Source organism: Taurulus bubalis (assembly GCF_910589615.1).
Source record: "Taurulus bubalis genome assembly, chromosome: 12".
NCBI classification, from domain to species: domain Eukaryota; kingdom Metazoa; phylum Chordata; class Actinopteri; order Perciformes; family Cottidae; genus Taurulus; species Taurulus bubalis.
Genome location: NC_136600.1, coordinates 10,691,579 through 10,708,218, shown reverse-complemented (window position 1 = coordinate 10,708,218; position 16,640 = coordinate 10,691,579). Strand labels below are relative to the sequence as shown.

The 16,640-nt window shown below is 42.7% G+C and overlaps 1 protein-coding gene across 1 annotated transcript in view; it reads right to left on the bottom strand.

Annotated features, from left to right (window-relative positions):
* The window catches only part of thsd7ab (thrombospondin, type I, domain containing 7Ab), a gene marked incomplete at both ends in the record, with an annotated part of 130,284 nt that overhangs the window by 78,699 nt on the left and 34,945 nt on the right, over positions 1-16,640 (bottom strand). Inside the window, 3 exons of the mRNA XM_079228151.1 lie at positions 1,803-1,987; positions 3,104-3,352; positions 7,033-7,867. Of these exons, the coding sequence (XP_079084277.1) occupies positions 1,803-1,987; positions 3,104-3,352; positions 7,033-7,867 (1,269 nt within the window). The remainder of the gene's footprint in view (positions 1-1,802; positions 1,988-3,103; positions 3,353-7,032; positions 7,868-16,640) is intronic.

The following is a 16,640-nucleotide window of genomic DNA, read 5'->3' as shown; positions in this document are numbered from 1 at the left end:
TGTGTCCAGTGACAAGAAGTCGCAGCAGGAAACATGAGCAGACAAATCCATGTATCACAATGACTCCCGCTTTGGATTAAGAGCAGAGAATGGAAGCGGGGTTGAGGACTGTTTCAATGTTCAAAGAAAAAACTTGAAGCTGACAATGTAGCCACAGTGGGATATTTGAAGACAAATGAAAAAATGCTCCAGTGACTATTAATGCAAATGAAATGTTGTGTGTCATTTTATATTTGTATTTTACATGCAATTATCTGCTTTAAATCCACCAAGACACTGCCGCTCCTATAAAACTGTGCGAGGGGTTGGAGGATGTGAGTTGTCATGTAACACCGCTTGATCAAATATATTTGAGTCACACTAGAGAGTTCGATTGGCTTTGCCTGTGTGACGCTGTAAGATTTGAGGTATGCAGCCACTGGAGTCGACTTGGTTACAGCAGTGAAGGAAGAGATCAATTCAACTCAAATGAGCCAGATGACAAAAAAGGACTTCCTGAACAGACTAATTATAGAAAAATCACAGATGACGGAGATATAGTGGGGAAAAAAACAAGTGACAGAAATGCAATTGAAAAGACACCTGGAAAACATTCTCATTGGTTATTCCAAACTTAACAGCAGCGTTTTGACACGAGGGAGAGCGTGTGCAAATGAAGGCTTTAATTGGTTTAGGAATCTGAACCGAAGCTCCAATACCTTTGTGCAAAAGTAATCAATTACGCATCCTGCAGCAAAAATCAGCCGGCAGAAGAAAACTACTGTTTACTAGTGCACGTTGAGTCCTCCTTCAACATGAATCATGCATTTTGTGTTAAAACATATTCAGTGAAAGAAATCATGAATAATATATATTATTGTTATAATCTGTTGGCCCTTAAACCGTATTGCTTCTTACCACAAGTGATATAGAAACATAGTAAAGTTGTATGACGTTGACTAATGCTATTTCTAAATGTCTGTTCAGACACCTTTTAGATGTGTTGACTGCATATTAGGCCGAGGCCCAAAGCATTGATGAATTTTGAAGGTCTTTTTGTGCAGATTTGCTGGTGCACGGTTAATTATTTTAATAATAAATGACAATTCAGTGAAATCGTTTCTATGTGACTCTTCATTAGACTTTGCTTTCCAAAGTTAGGTAACTGTGTTGCCTTACATGTGAAATAATGATCCCATTTGCTCCCGCACAGCGAGGCATACGGTTTATTAATCAAACCAATGAATCATTATCGGGACCGAACACACGCATCATCGGCTCTCAAGCCGTGAACACAGGAGAGAAAACAGTAAGATCAGACATAGCAACACTTTCATCCTTGCTTGCCTCTCTGTATATGTCTATGTATGTATGTATGTATGTATGTATGTATGTATATATATATATATATATATATATATATATATATATATATATATATATATATATATATACATATATACATACATACATACATACATACATATGTATGTATGTGTATGTATATATATATATATATATATATATATATATATATATATATATGTATATATATATGTATGTATATACATATACATACATATGTATGTATGTGTATGTGTATATATATATATATATATATATATATATATATATACACATACACATACATACATATGTATGTATATGTATGTATGTATGTATGTATGTATATATATATATATATATATATATATATATATATATATATATATATATATATATATACATACATACATACATACATATGCATGTCTGTATATCTGGGTATTAATGCGACAGAACTTTATTTTGATTATTTTTACCTTTGTCTTTTTCTCTGAGGTCGTTGAGGTATTTTAGGAGCTCGGCGTTGGCCTGGACGCAATACACCTCCCTGGTCTGCAGGCCTCCCCCACAAAGCCCGGTCAGGTTGCCACGCCGACGGTCCTGTTGGCCGAGCAACGAGTCCACCCGGCAATCGCTCCACTCGGTGCTCCTCCATGTGTAGCTACAGAGGAGGAGAACATGCATGTTCTGCGTGGGTGTGACGTGGTGTGAAAAGTACAAAATGCTTACAGTCTTGCAGACCTTTAAAGGTGTGTTGTATTGTTACACCCAATTAAGTCTGAAAACATGGTGAGCTGCACTTTTTCAGTTTACTGTAATGGAGTATGTACAGTATGCAGTATACAGCAAGTACTTTGGAGAATGTGTTCATCAGAAGAACACCCTGTGTTTGAAAACACACTAGATTTTCAGACACACAAGTGACATAATGATGGATATTTGTTCTAGAGGCTTGTCATCACAGCCGGCGATGATGTCATAATGTGACGGGAAGAAGTGAGAAGTGTCTGCGGACATCAAAAAGCTGTGAAAGGAAACTACGAATCAAACATGTTTGATTCTGACAAGTTTATTTCTAAAGAATCGTAATCTAAAAAAAGAAACCCAAACACACTCCAGGATGAGAGTACGAGTATAAGTATTTTGGCAATAGCTGTGTAAAGATGAAGGATGAAACTGAGGGAATAAGGGCCAGCTGTGAGCCTATCTTTGTGTGTGTGTGTGTGTGTGTGTGTGTGTATATGTGTGTGTGTGTGTGTGTGTGTGTGTGTGTGTGTGTGTGTGTGTGTGAGAGAGAGAGTTTGTGGGACTCAGATATCCTTGCAGTCTCCCTCCATTTGTCTCTACTTTGTGTCTGGCACTAGCCCAAGCACTTATACTAATCTATCTCCATATGCTGCCACACACACACACACACACACACACACACACACACACACACACACACACACACACACTGGCCACCCAGGAGAACAGATTAGCTGTGTGATATGAGTAAAGGGAAACCAACAGGAAGCGTGTGCAGCCTCCGTCAGGTTGAATGCATTTTCTATTTTTTTTCCTAAGCTTTATTGGAACACAGAATGAATCCCTGCAGAGCGCTTGGTACTGTAGCGGGGTCTTAACAACGCCGAAACCAAAGAGGAAGGTATTATCACAACCCAAACATGCAATTGTATCCCCGTGAAACCTGAGCGCCTGCCGAGTGCTGTGCTACTCCCCTGCTCCCTCCCCACTGTGCTCCCCGCCTCCCTCCCCTGCTGTCGGGGGGACTCACTTGGAGCAGGGCGGCACACCTTCCCCCTGAGGTTCACACGACTGAGATTCCTCCAGCGGCTCGCACTCTGCCCCCTCGCCCACGGGGAACTGGACCACCTGTCTGCTCCGAGTGCGACTGCCTAGGGGAGACTCGGGGTCCACGCAGGTTTTGGAGCAGGGGCTCCATTCGGCCCAGTCGGTCACCTGGCAGTCCTTGGGGAGGACGCAGGACTGGACGGTCAGCGGCAGGTCCCTCGCTGTGCACAGGCTGGGGAAAGGATAAAGAGGAGGGTTGTGAGATCGATGTTGGAACCCAAACGGGTACTATGAGGAGAAAGTCCCACACTTGTAATACACACAGCACGAGACTCCAGGAAGCCACTGCTCAAAAATAAATAAATAGCCGGGCTCATAATTATGTTATTGGTTTGGAAATGACAACATAAAACAGAGAAAAGCAGCAACAGTGCACATTTAAGAAGCTAAAACCGGCTCAATGTTTGGCAGTTCTTTCTGTAGATTAACCTGCATTAAATTACAAAAGCAGATCATTTTATATCTGTTTGTTATTCTCTGGCCGGCTGGTCACAGAGAGTATATATTACCAGCCTCATGCAGCGTGCGTCTTATTGATGGCTCATTACGGTGAGATTAAATCTCTCAGTTGCCTCTCGGTGCCTTACAGCTGTACGGTTGATGTTCTCTGAACACTGAGACACTGAAAGCGGTAGTAGAGCTTCCCCTTTGACCCCTCTGCCCTTGACCGGTGCCACACTCTGTCATTAGCGCAATCAGTTTCACATTAGCAGTAAAACAGGAGCGGGGTGGCGTAAGTCTCAAAACAACCAAAACAACCCCTGATCAATCGCTCACACACATCTTTTGATCATCTAAATGACATTTAGATGTAATGAATAACTCGTCCTCTCCTTGGGCTCCTTCCGAATCATTAGAAATGTGTTCTAACTAAAGCCGACCGCGCTCCGCTTCTCAGTCTGGATGTCTTTCCCCTCGGGGCGTTGCAGCTGACGAGCTATTAGTGCTAATTACGGCTCTGCTTCATTTAGAAACCTCTCATTTAGACGTTGCCACCACACTTCACCTCCAGCGACTTAGACGTTTGGTATAAATGAGGAAATGTATGAGCCGAGTATGTTTTTTTCTTTTTTGTCTCTTTTCTTGAAACTCCCGAGTCTTTGTGGATTAAAACACCTCCGCAATCTTTGAAGTGGTGGTGAAGCGACACTGTGGCGGAAAATCGTCAGTTCTGCTTTCCCGCCGAACGCGCTCGGTGCGCCGCCGCCGCCGCCGTTTTGCATCGGAGGGAAAGACTGAGGAATTTAAGGAGCGACCGTGATGAATTTCCTGTCTCAGATGGAATTTCTTGTTTTTAAAAAAAAGCCCCTGATGCAGCCAATGACCCATTTCCCGCTGAAACTGGATCCTTTGAGCCTTCTCCGTTGGTCGTGTGCATGCCCGAGCATTTTCAGGGAGATTTCAAAGATGCGAAAAAGGAGTCATTATTTCTTCATCTCAGTCATTCAGACAGAATGAGGACACAATCAGTCCCTATTTAAATAAGTAAGATGATGTCGAGAAAATGCTCATTTTGAAGCCTGTAGGTTTCACACAGTGACAATGGACTCCGAGGGCTCTGAGACAAAATAAAAGCAGTCAGAAAGTTTCCATATTTCAACACTTGTAGGCTCATTACTTGAGCTGCATCAGAAAACGGCCGATGAAATGGTCTAAAAACATAATTCTATGTGGGTCAAGTGATTAAAGCGCCTTTTTTTCCCTTTTCTTTTATACAACAAAAAAACATCTGAGAAGGAAAAAAGGGGAAAAAAGAAAACGAAGAGACACAATTACTGCACCACATGGGACCTTTTAATGCAATGATGTAATGTGGCACGGCAAAACAAATGGTCATGTGCAAGCTTGATTAATACGAAACAAGCAGTGTGATGAGGAAGCAGCCCTGTTTGGGACGGGCGCAGGACTATGGAGAAAGTAAAGGCTCAATGACAGATGTTCATCAAAGTAAATTAGAAATGAAGTGAGAAAGATGTTCAGAGAGCGTCTGGCTAGGAAATGACTGAGTTATCGCTTCACTGGCAAGTTCGTTTTACTTTTTTTTTTATGAAAGTGGCAAAAACAACTATTAATATTTCAGGACAAGAAATAAACAAGTCAAGGATTAATATTTATGCTCCTAAGGGTACGGGAGTTGTTTTCACGGTTCCTTTGAAATATTTGAACCCAGTCACTACTGAGAGCTCTGCGCCAACAAAGCATTAATGAATAGATTTGGTACATAATTGATCAAATCTTGGAGTACAGTCGCATGTGGCAGATGTGGCTTGCTTTACCGACATTGTCACTGATTCTTTCCTGGAGATCAGAGACCTCATGAAAGTCCCAAATTCAAAGTTCCTCGGGAAGAACGGTGACATTTTAAGTTACCGTCAGTCGAAGAGACGACAGATCCAAAGAAATGGCTCTTTAAAAGAATCGCTGATTACCTTACAGCCATCTGACATCGACATCAGAGGGTTCTTATTAAGAACAGCAATACATATTGTGACAAGAACCAGAAATCACTGATTGCCACTTGATGGCTTTCAGTTTAATTAAGTCATCAACAACCCGAACAGAACAACGGTCTGAAAAGTGGACAGCAGCTAGGTTTCTAAGCTGGTGTACCAGATCAAAATAATCATCTTCAGTTGCTCAAACATCCTTTTTTTTAGGTTTAAGTCCTTGGAAGTAAAAAGTTTGACGCCCATTTGAAGTAAAGATGAGAGGGAATTTAGAGCTATTTGATGTGTCTCATTTTCAGTCTGTGTGTGACTTTGTAGCTCGAGACTATAATAATGTCAGGGCCAGAGGTTAGATCAGACATGGGTCATATAATTACAGCATTTATTTGGGATAATAGTGCCCACTAAAGGTCTAAATCAATTACCTATTCAAGTCATGGCCTTTGATTTGATACCGTTTCATTGCGGTGTCGTAGTTGGATCTCTCATTCTGCCCTGACTGCTTCTTTCGAGACATTTTCTTCACCTGCATCTTTGCAGCATAACCTTACAAATTGGACCCTTAGATCAGAGAACAAAATTTATTTCACTAACCCCTCGCAATGGTCTAGCTATGCAGACTGTTTTGGACATCAAACTTGTATTTTATGCATGGTTGAAGAATGTGAGAAAAGCAGTTTTTTTTATATTTAGTGATTTGGGCGAACTGATCCTTTAACGTCTTTAGAAGTTGTAATCTCAAACTTAAAATAAAGAAAGCAAAGCATTCCATTATTATTCATTCTATAGAAGATGTTCTGTCGCAATTTGACGTCATGTCTTAGCAAGTGAAGTCATTTTGAGTGGTACTTTTCTTAACTTATTATCATTTCTTCATCATCACACACTCATTCGAAACCAGAGGACAAAACTCAGAGAATCGCCTCATGTCCCAAAATGAGTAGCTTTGCTACTTCCATCCACTGAGGCTGACATCAAATACACTGTGGGGAGTCGTGCTTCATTGCTCTAACGGGCACAGCGACGACAAACACACAGCCAGAAAGCATCCTCTGCTGCGTGTCACCTCCCGACAGGGAGAGGAAAATACTTCCAGGAGGACAAATTTGGCATCATGTTAGAAGTGCACTGACTTGAGGACAGCTAAATGCCGAAGGTACAGAAGTTTAGCTGGTGACAATAAACACACAGAAATACATAAAATTAGACTAGTTTAGATTCAGAAAATGCATCACTTCTGCTAAATGCCTGTAACATGGAAGATAATTGCCTGGTTTTACAAGGAAGGTTTCACCATTGTCTAAGCAACACAATTGAAGGGGCACATAAAAGTGCTGAGGGACAAATAAAAAAATCAAATCAAATTAACTTTATGTCATATTAACATGGAAATGTTGCCACTCACTTGCGTCCCACGGTGCTGCCATTCCTGTGTATGCAGGTCACGTCCCGGGTCTGGTAGCCCACCTGGATGTCCCAGAACGGACTCTCCTGCCGGTTGAGGCGGTTCCTGGTTCGCTTCTTCTGGATGAGCTCCCTGGTCTCTGGATCTTTGACCCCGGCACGCTCCCTGAGCCCCTGGCCTTTTCCTTTCCTGCGCTTAACTTGGCGTGCCGTTCGAGTCTGTGGGAGGGCGCAGGGGCTCCACGGTCCAACCCTGAGACTGTGCATGCCCTCTGGACCCGCGCATGACCCCGCTTTACAGGACTGGAACTCGGTTAGGTTGAGACAAACTGCGCCCCCAAACAGTGGGGGAACCAGGACACTACGGACCCTGTTCCTGAGGCCCGTTCCACATGTTTTGGAGCAGGACGTCCATGGCGAATACTCTGAAAGCACGCAATCCTGAGGGCAAGGGATCAAACACGCCTGCTCCAGGCGAGGCTTGGGCTCAAAGTACTCACAGATGGCATCCTCTGCTGGAGATGCGTCCGATTTGAGTATGCAGCCCACCTCCCGGGTCTGAATACCCTCCTCGCCTCCGCTGCATGTGAATGGCCGCGAGGCCCATAAGGTCCTCGCCGAAACTGGCACGCACACATTCCAGACTCCCAGTTTCCAGTCGTAAAGGTCCTTGTGCCAGTCGCACACGCGGAAACAGTTTCTCTGGTTGGAGGGACGCTGGCCCTGGTCACAGTTGGTGTGTAGCGTCGTCCAGCCATCCACATGGGCACACCAGACTGCCCGGCTTTGGCTGCCTCCTGGACCACAGTCGCTGCCCATGCATCTCCCCCACGGACCTGGGGAGCAAATGAACCGGGTCAGGTTACAAGATGAACATGTATGAAGACAATAAACCTTTGAGCTTCAGATGCAACAGAAACCTGTAAGAAACCTGAAAAGCACATTTCTTTGTCACGACAGAAGACGGCTCAGAAAAAGACAAAACATATTAGCTTTTATTAGTTTTGGTTGGAGACAAGTTGAGGGAGATTGCATCAAGGTGTACTTCTGCTAATGGATCAATTAATACAACTAGAATTTCTGGCTCGCAGTGTACATCCACATCTGTCCAAAATGTCTTCTCTTTATAGTTGTATCTCAATCGACATTTGTGTTAAATTGTCATAATTAGCAGATTATTGAGTCCTGGCCAGAAAACCTTTTGGTGAGGTCACAGTGACCTTTGACCATCCAAATTCTTCGATTTTAAGTGTGCAAAACTCCCTCATGGCGCCCAAGAGAAAGGAGCCGCACATACAGACGAATAAGTATGTATCACGTAAGTAGAAGGCCACGGCTGTCATAATAAAACATAAATGCACAGGCTGTGATCCGATGTGTCGAATTATAATAACATCCTGAAGTTGCATTAGTAACACTCATTGATGCCATTTGAAAACTCCTCCGTGGCTTTAAAACAGAAATCCACATTACGCAGGCATCAATTAGTCAAAGACATCAAACCTTCCAATGCTGGAGAGAGACAGACAGACAGTTTACTTCGGCTCGTCAGCTGAGGAAAATGCATCTTCAAGGATGACACAGTAAATCCACAGACTCTCTCTAACGTGGTCCTTGATGTAGGATGTGTTGAAAAGCTGTTGGCAGCCCACAGCGGAAGCATGTGCGAGTGCAAAAAAAAGTGTCATGTTCAATAAAAACATAATGTCACCTTGCTGTGCGCCGCACTCGGGTCAATTCTCGGTGCGAGGGAGTAACAACAGTCGGAGCGGATACAATGTGCGACAGCGGAGATTATTGCCGATCGCAATAACGTGTCTGAAAGACAATTTAAGGGCCGTTGGTAATCTATCGGCGGAATTTATCAAACTTTGTTGGCAAAATAAGATAAGATAATCCTTTATTAGTCCCGCAGTGGGGAAATTGCAGGATTACAGCAGCATTGCACACAAGAGACACAAAATCAAGTAATATAAATAAACAGTAAAACAGCAATAAAAACAGTATAGAAGAATGCAGTCGAATACAGTAGCAATATTAAATATACAGACAGAATAAAAAAAAGTATATAAAAGTACTTAAATGTATTATATATTGCACCAGATGAATGAATTAAAGTGGCCAAAGTGATTAAAGTGTTATAAGTGTTTGTGGTCTGCTGTGAGCTCAGCTTGTTATGCAGCCTGACAGCAGCAGGAAGGAAGGACTTTCACTATCTCTCTCAGACACCGGGGATGAATCAGCCGGTGGCTGAAGGAGCTGTGCAGAGCTGCCAGAGTGTCCTGCATGGGGTGGGAGGCGTGGTTCATCAGGGATGAGATCTTAGCCATCCTCCTCCTGTCCCCCACCACCTCCACAGTATCCAGAGGACAATGAGCAGGAAGTGCCACAAACATCAATAAACATATTTGTCTGTACACAAGTCTCTGGCAAAGCCTCCCCTCATCCTCTCTTTATAATTGTAGCAGAGATCCAGCAAACAGTCTACAGGCCTGGGGCAGTGAAGGGAAACAGACTAGTAATGCTGGGTTTAAGAGCAGGGCTTTTTACAGTGTCCTGAAATGATCAGGATGGAGATATCAACATAACCTGTTCAGAGAACAAACCAAACAATTAATTGATCCCACTAAGAAGCATGGTGTTGTAGCTTATTAAAACTGTTGCTCCGGAGTTTCACCTTCCTTCACCACGATGAACATGAGCACTGTAGTTTAGTGTGAATAAATCCCACGTACACCATGCGGCTGCTGACTTTCACTACCGCACCAAATGTGTATTATTCTGTGACGACAAGTAGTCCCGGACCAATTTGTCTCTTTGGCTCTTTTTTTTGTAGGCCTCTTAAAACATTGAATATGTTATAAAAGAATGTAATCTTTATTAGGGACCAATGGGAATCTAATGAGTCCTAATGAAGTCATAAATGATCAAAAAATGAAGTAAAACGTTGTTAGTTTTGGTCTTTTCGTTAGATTCACTGACACATTTTGAATCTGGAGTAACAGCAGCTTCAACAGCTGAAATGTTTCGTGATGCTGGTCGCCCGTTTACAGCATCGTTCTCATTTATTGCTGTATTCATCAACAGCCCCATCAGCCCCAGGCCCGCCTTGTGTTTATTTATTGCTCCTTTAGGTACCTTTCCTCTCCTCACCTTTTACCTCTGGGATGAAAAACTAGACAGCCCAAAAAACACACATATATCTGCTCTGCTTGATTCAATGTGCTTGACGCTATGAATACAACACTGTGCGAATAGAAACAAAGAAAAGCTCGCTTACACTAGGACCAACACACACAATTTCATTACATTTAGGCTTGTGTGGAATCAAACAGAGGGCAAAAGAGCCTAATTTTGTTTTTCACAGTGAGGAAAAACGTAGCAGCATGAAAACTGTCTTAACCCAATCATCCCAACTCAGCTGGTCCTCTAAGCAAGTTGAAAAACACCAATTAAAGCAGCGTACCTGCACTCGCAGTGTGTTATCCTAAGGGTGTTCATACTAGTAGGGAGAAGAAATCAAACTAATTGGGCAGCTTCACTTTTCCCCTCACATTAAAGTCCTAGGTAATTGATTACATCAGCATGGGGCCTTGGGCCTTGATTGGACTCTTTGCGGGCCGTCGGTGCGCGAGGGCAGCTCACATTGACCCACGTCCATGCAGACTGGTAGAAAATCAGCAGCACATTTCCGGCCACTGATTGCCTCTGATGAGGCTGCTTGTTGCCTTTTCTCTGCTGATACAGCTGACAGCATCTACCTCCAGTCAACGTGACGCCGCGTTCACAGGAGCCTCAAAGGCCTTTTCTCAAAGGTTGGTTTACTCCTCACGGTATCGACACACTCAATCAATGTGGAAAGATGGCCGTCTTTAACTCCAGATCACATCGTGCTACTAGCTTTTACAAACTCTGGAATTAAGGATGAAGACTTAAAGGGTAAGTTGCATTAGTATTCTCTCGACGAATCCTCTCAGGTGTTTCTTTTGTCTGAGTCCATAAAATCTATGTGATTTCTCATCCAATAATAGAAAAAAGGCGACTTGGAGGTTTTTGCCTTCACAATGCAAACTGATAAAGACAGCGAGCGTTATCTCGAGGGCTGATATCGAGTTTTGAGGGCAGAAGGAGAAAATGGAGCGGAGAAGAAAAATAATAGCGCTGATCCAGAATCTAAAACGCAGCGGAATCAAGATAGGTTCTCCAGGTGCCAAAATAAAACGCCTCCTACCCAAATCTAATCCATTCCCAGATAGAAGGTATCTTCTCTGAGACTTTCATCTGGCTCTGCTCTCAGACTCCTGCAGCTCGGGGTGTGGAATATAACAGGAGCTCACTGAGTAAAGATCACAAAGCTTGGCTGTATTCAACGGGCCTGGTCTCTGGACTCTTTGTTTGTTCTATATCTCGTTCTGTTTCTAATATTCTCGGTGACATGTTTTGTGTTGTCAGATCTTTGCAGCATGTTTGCATGTTTGAAACGTGGCATTTCTTCTCCTTTGGAAATCAATGTGTAGCCCCGGTAGCCTACAGCTAACTTTTCAATATTGCATGCAGCCTGACAGCCCCATTAGACATTCTGCAAACAAACAAGGCTTGCTGTACCTCCATTTCTCCCATTTAGCAGAAAGTATTCACTGAATTATCAATAACTGTCACTCCACTGTAATATATCAGGTCTCTTGAAAAAAGTCTTCAATCATAATACCTTCATAAGGAAGGTGTAACGACTGGTATCAAACCAATCGTCACTGAAAGCTGATTTCATTTGGCTGAAGATCCGGTTCCACTGTAACAGCTCTTGTTTGCTGGAGTCAAATTAAATGTAGAAGACAAAGGAACAAACATAAATCCAGAGTGTCCTGCTAGACACAGACTGCATGAGAATAGAGTGCAGACCTGTGCAATCTAAATGTAAATGTAAGGTTCTCATTTGGCAACAAAGGCATCATTTTTATTGTGTCTGTTTATTGTTTTAGCTGACTTACTTCACACAACTCAATCAAAAGTGAGCAGGGAAAGCAAACACAATTTAGCCAAATAAATACTGTATAGAGAAACACACAAACATCACAATATTCTGCATGTCATTTTTAACTTTCAGAAAATATCGATGATTTTTTTTAACTGACGTGTCCACGATGCACCTTTTTATCCAAACACGTAGGATCAAAATATAAATAAAAAACATGCCGTACTTGATTGTCCGGTCTTTCTCTCCACTGTTACTTCATTTAATTTAAAAAGTGCAGAACATAAACATAGTGTATGCCCGCATCATTCATGTGAGGGTGGGACTTGTGCTTGGCATAAAAAGACCACCATATGCATGGAATATGAATAAAACAAAAGTTTACTTTTTATGTAATTGGATCTCACAACACACGCCATAACACTACTTTGAGAGGGCGCTTACTTTTGCAAATTAAATAAAGTATTGAATATAAAATGCCCTCTCATTATAGAACCCAATCTTCTAGTTTCAGGTATTTAATGAGTTAAATGAACTGAAATCACAATAGACCGTTCATTAAAAAAAAAAAAGTGCTCGGTGACTTCCAAACCAAGGACTGAAGATTAAAAAGTTCTGAAAAGTCACCAAAGAGAAAAAGGGAAAGTACTGCAGGCTATTCACGGCAACTTCATAATAAAATTAGCTCTTCTTTGTTTTACTCGGGGGCCCCGCGGAGCCCTTGACAGGCCCCCGCGCAATATGTGTGGAGAGCGATACCCTCACAGTCGCGGTGAGAGCCTGATCTCTGACTGGGCCTCGAGTGTCTATTTAATGAACAGCTTCTTTGTCCCCGCAGGGTCAGCTCCAGTAATGAATGGGTCATCGTGTCGCTCTGTCTCTCTCTGCCGCTGTTTGTTTATCGTTGCTCGGAGCTGCGGCATCTCGCACTCTGAAGGTGGGACCTTTCTCTTGGCCGGGTCGGGGGTTCATTGCGGGACCATTGCGGCTGTCTCTCCCACAACCGGTGGATGTGTTCAATCGGTCATCTGTGAGAAAGTTCTGACAAAAGTATTATGCCGGTTTGCCTCAATCAGTAAAAATTTATTTTTCTGAAAGCGCTGCAGGGGTAGAGGGCACCGTTCAGAAAAGTGCATGAAACCCTTTCTCACCCTTCGTGGAAACTTATCTGAACACAGACAGTATACTGTCAGTGTTTATATACGCTGCCGAGTGATAAGTAGCAGCAGTTTGAAGGGTGAAAGGGAGTTAATGTACATATTGTGTTCGCCTCGGGTCTCTCCGGATTCATTCTCCCACACACTTCCAGTAAATGAAAATGAGCGCCGTCCACTTGTCAGATGAAATCACAGCATCGGATGATGATTTTACATTGTATTATGTTCATGTTATGGCTGCACACAAACAAACCTCCTTTAAGTGTTCCGATAGTATTTCCTGCTTTTGTAAACGAATCACCCGAAACGCTCCGATTGAGCTTGTTTTCATGATTAAAAGAAAACGTGAATGGTGTTTTAAATCTCATGCAAATGTGCCCGGAAATTGATCCATCAGTTCAAAAGTAACGCAGCAAGATGTCAGTTTCATTATGTCACCTTTGTTAGTTAAAAAAAATACAAATCCAGTGGTTGGTACACTACTCTATGTGAGTATTTAAAAAAAGCAAATTCAAACAGAGTTTCTGAGTGTTCAACACTTTATGTAGCTTCACAGTTTAAGCAGAATAAATCATATGGACGACAGTGTGATAATTGCACGTTTGCTTAGCCTCTGGGAGAACTAAGTATTACCACATTGAACTCGCCACGTTGAGTCACATTAGGCTCAGCAATGAATTTTGTTTTGCCGAGAGCTACAAAACATGAGGCGAGGGGCCAACAGAGCTTTGTGTTTTATGTGTGTTAAAGAAAACAGCCGGCTCCAAATGCTGTTCCCAGAAAGAAAAGCGTTGCCATTCAGATCATGCTATTCCTCATGAGGGAACGGTCAAAAGATCACTATTTATCACCAGATGGACATTAGCCTTTTGGTCTTAATGGGCCGCAGTATGTGTCGGGGGGATGTGGGGAACGAAGGAGAAAGGAACAAGACCAGAGGCGAATACTTAACATCAGAAGGAACACTTTGAGCAGCTTAGCATTTACGGATGATTGTTAACCCCGGCCTGCATTCAGTGTGATCGCGGCCCAGGGCCGTGCGGCACTAAGCCACATTGAGTGAGGCTCTCCGCTCACACTTGATCTAAATTTCATTAGCTGTAATACCACGATTGTGCTTGCATGGCTTGAAGGAGCTTCTTTGATGGCTCTGTGTTTGTCACGCCCAGCACGAGGCAGACGTTTTTCAACGTGTCACACAAAGTTAAATAAGTGGTCTCCGTTTTGATCTCTGCTCGTGTCAGTTTAATTCATATTATAGCTGTATAATAGCAACAGTGTGGTTGTGGCAAGTAAGTTACTAAACGTGCGTTGTCTCTATTGAATGAAACGTAGAGTGTTGCAGGAAAGACACATTCTTGGGGGCCAAGCCGGCAGGTAGTATTACACTGGTTCCCTCGACAAAAAAGCCAATGGGATTTTTCCATAAACCCTGTGGCAAACAAACGTTCATGAAACTTTATGTTTCGTCTTTGAAAATGACTACCACTTAATTTTTCTTGAAGCTTTAAATGCAGCGTACACCTAGGTCACGTGACGTTGCGCCGCCACCACTAATATAAAGGCAAACTCGAGTTCGCCATGGAGACGTTTAGTCGTCTCAACCAGACACACAACCGAAGCGTAAAAGCTTCAAATTCCCAAGTGGGTACTGACGTTTTCTCATTTATCTTAGAACAAAATGTGCCGATTGTAACTTGACCTTATGTCAGGCAACTTACCAAAAACCTATTAGGAAAAAAAAAATGACTTTGAGACGAGGGAACCCATTTCTGGGTTGTAGGACTCATTCCTGCAGCCCACTATTGAATACTGTGAAGCTGATTAAATAGAACTGGATTGATCTTGATATGACGTACTCACGTGAAACTAACGACGGCAATCTTCAATCCAGCTGTCGCTAAACGATGCTGTGCGGGGAACCCGGTGCACCAGAAAGAACTTGCTCATCTTTCAGCTTTAGTGGATCACTTTCAATGTTCTTACGTTTGTCTTAAATCAATACTCACGAGCCCATGTGTACATTAAAATAATCCCTGGTTGCTGTAATCAGTCCTTTCTGATGCTGTTCCGTTGTAAGAGAGGAGGAAATTACACAGTATGAGGCTTCACCAGTCAAATTAAGTGGGCATCTTCAGCAGTTACAAACCTTTTAGTAGAAAATTGACATTCAAGTGAAGATGCACATCATCGTGACATTTCTATGCACCTGTAATTGAAGCTGAACCAGCATAGACTCGCTTGTTGTTCTGTTGTTTACAGAACAAGCCACCCCCGCCGCCCCCAGAGGGTTGAGGAGATCAATTAGAGCGGGAACGTGCTCCGATGTGAACAACTCCCACCACATTCTCAGCAGCGACGATATCGCTGCTAGCAGAGTCAAAGGGTGAAGCCCGGGCACCGGGCCCGAGCGAAGGACCCGCAGCTTGCACGCTAACCCTACGGAGTGAAAGTGATTTTTAAAGGATGTGTCACGTAAATCAAATCAGCAGCTGCATAATTTTCCATTCAACACTTTCTTGAAAACATGCAGACTAGGCATCGAGAGCAATGACGGTAACACATTGCTGCACTTACATGCTCCAGTAAAGACGCCGGATTTCCCCCAACAAAAATAAAAATCAGTCTTCCAACACGTGGGTGTGCCCTCTACTCTTTTGCCCTCCTTTATGGATAGTAAACGGACCTTTTGACATATGTCATTCACACCCGCTCACGGGCGATGGGGGTGACCGTGCAAGGCGCCACCTGCCAATCAGGACTCTCTAAGCATTCACACCCACGGGTGCGGGAGCAATGTGGGATTTAAGACTTAATTGAATTTACATTTAAATTTGTACATTTAACATGCTCCTATTTCTTGTACTGTGTTTATTGTTTAATGTTATGCACCACCCGCCATGGCAATAAATGGTTCTGATTCTGAAGACAACACGCTCTACCTCTGAGCCACTACTTCATCGTCCATACTGTATCAGTGTTATTAATATGTGTAACTAGCCGCCATGGCTACCAGTCGAGCTATCCTTAACTTCCAGCTTGCTAGTGATCGCTACCGACATTTTTTTGTCCCCCATTTTCGAGTATGGAGAGTAAAGTAAACATTTACGTGCAGTAGCCTCTACAGAGTGGAATATTACTCACACTTTTAAGACTTAAAGCAGGATGATAGGACTAACTATACACTTAGCTCTGCTGAATGATATCAGTATCTTCATAATAATATTGTTGTTTGTTACGTCATGCTATTTATTTATCACAATATGTACAATGTGTGGAAAATCAAATGTAAAATAATCCAACTGATTTAAAACATGAATCTCAAAACTTCAAATGGGAAAACAAAACCTTCAATAACTAACCTTTTAATTACCATTTTAACAGAAATTAGAGATGCAACAGTTAGATGATGAAGCCATTAGTCGATCGAAAGACAGTTCACTTGCAAATATTTGATTGATAGATGTCTTTCTGTCCAGT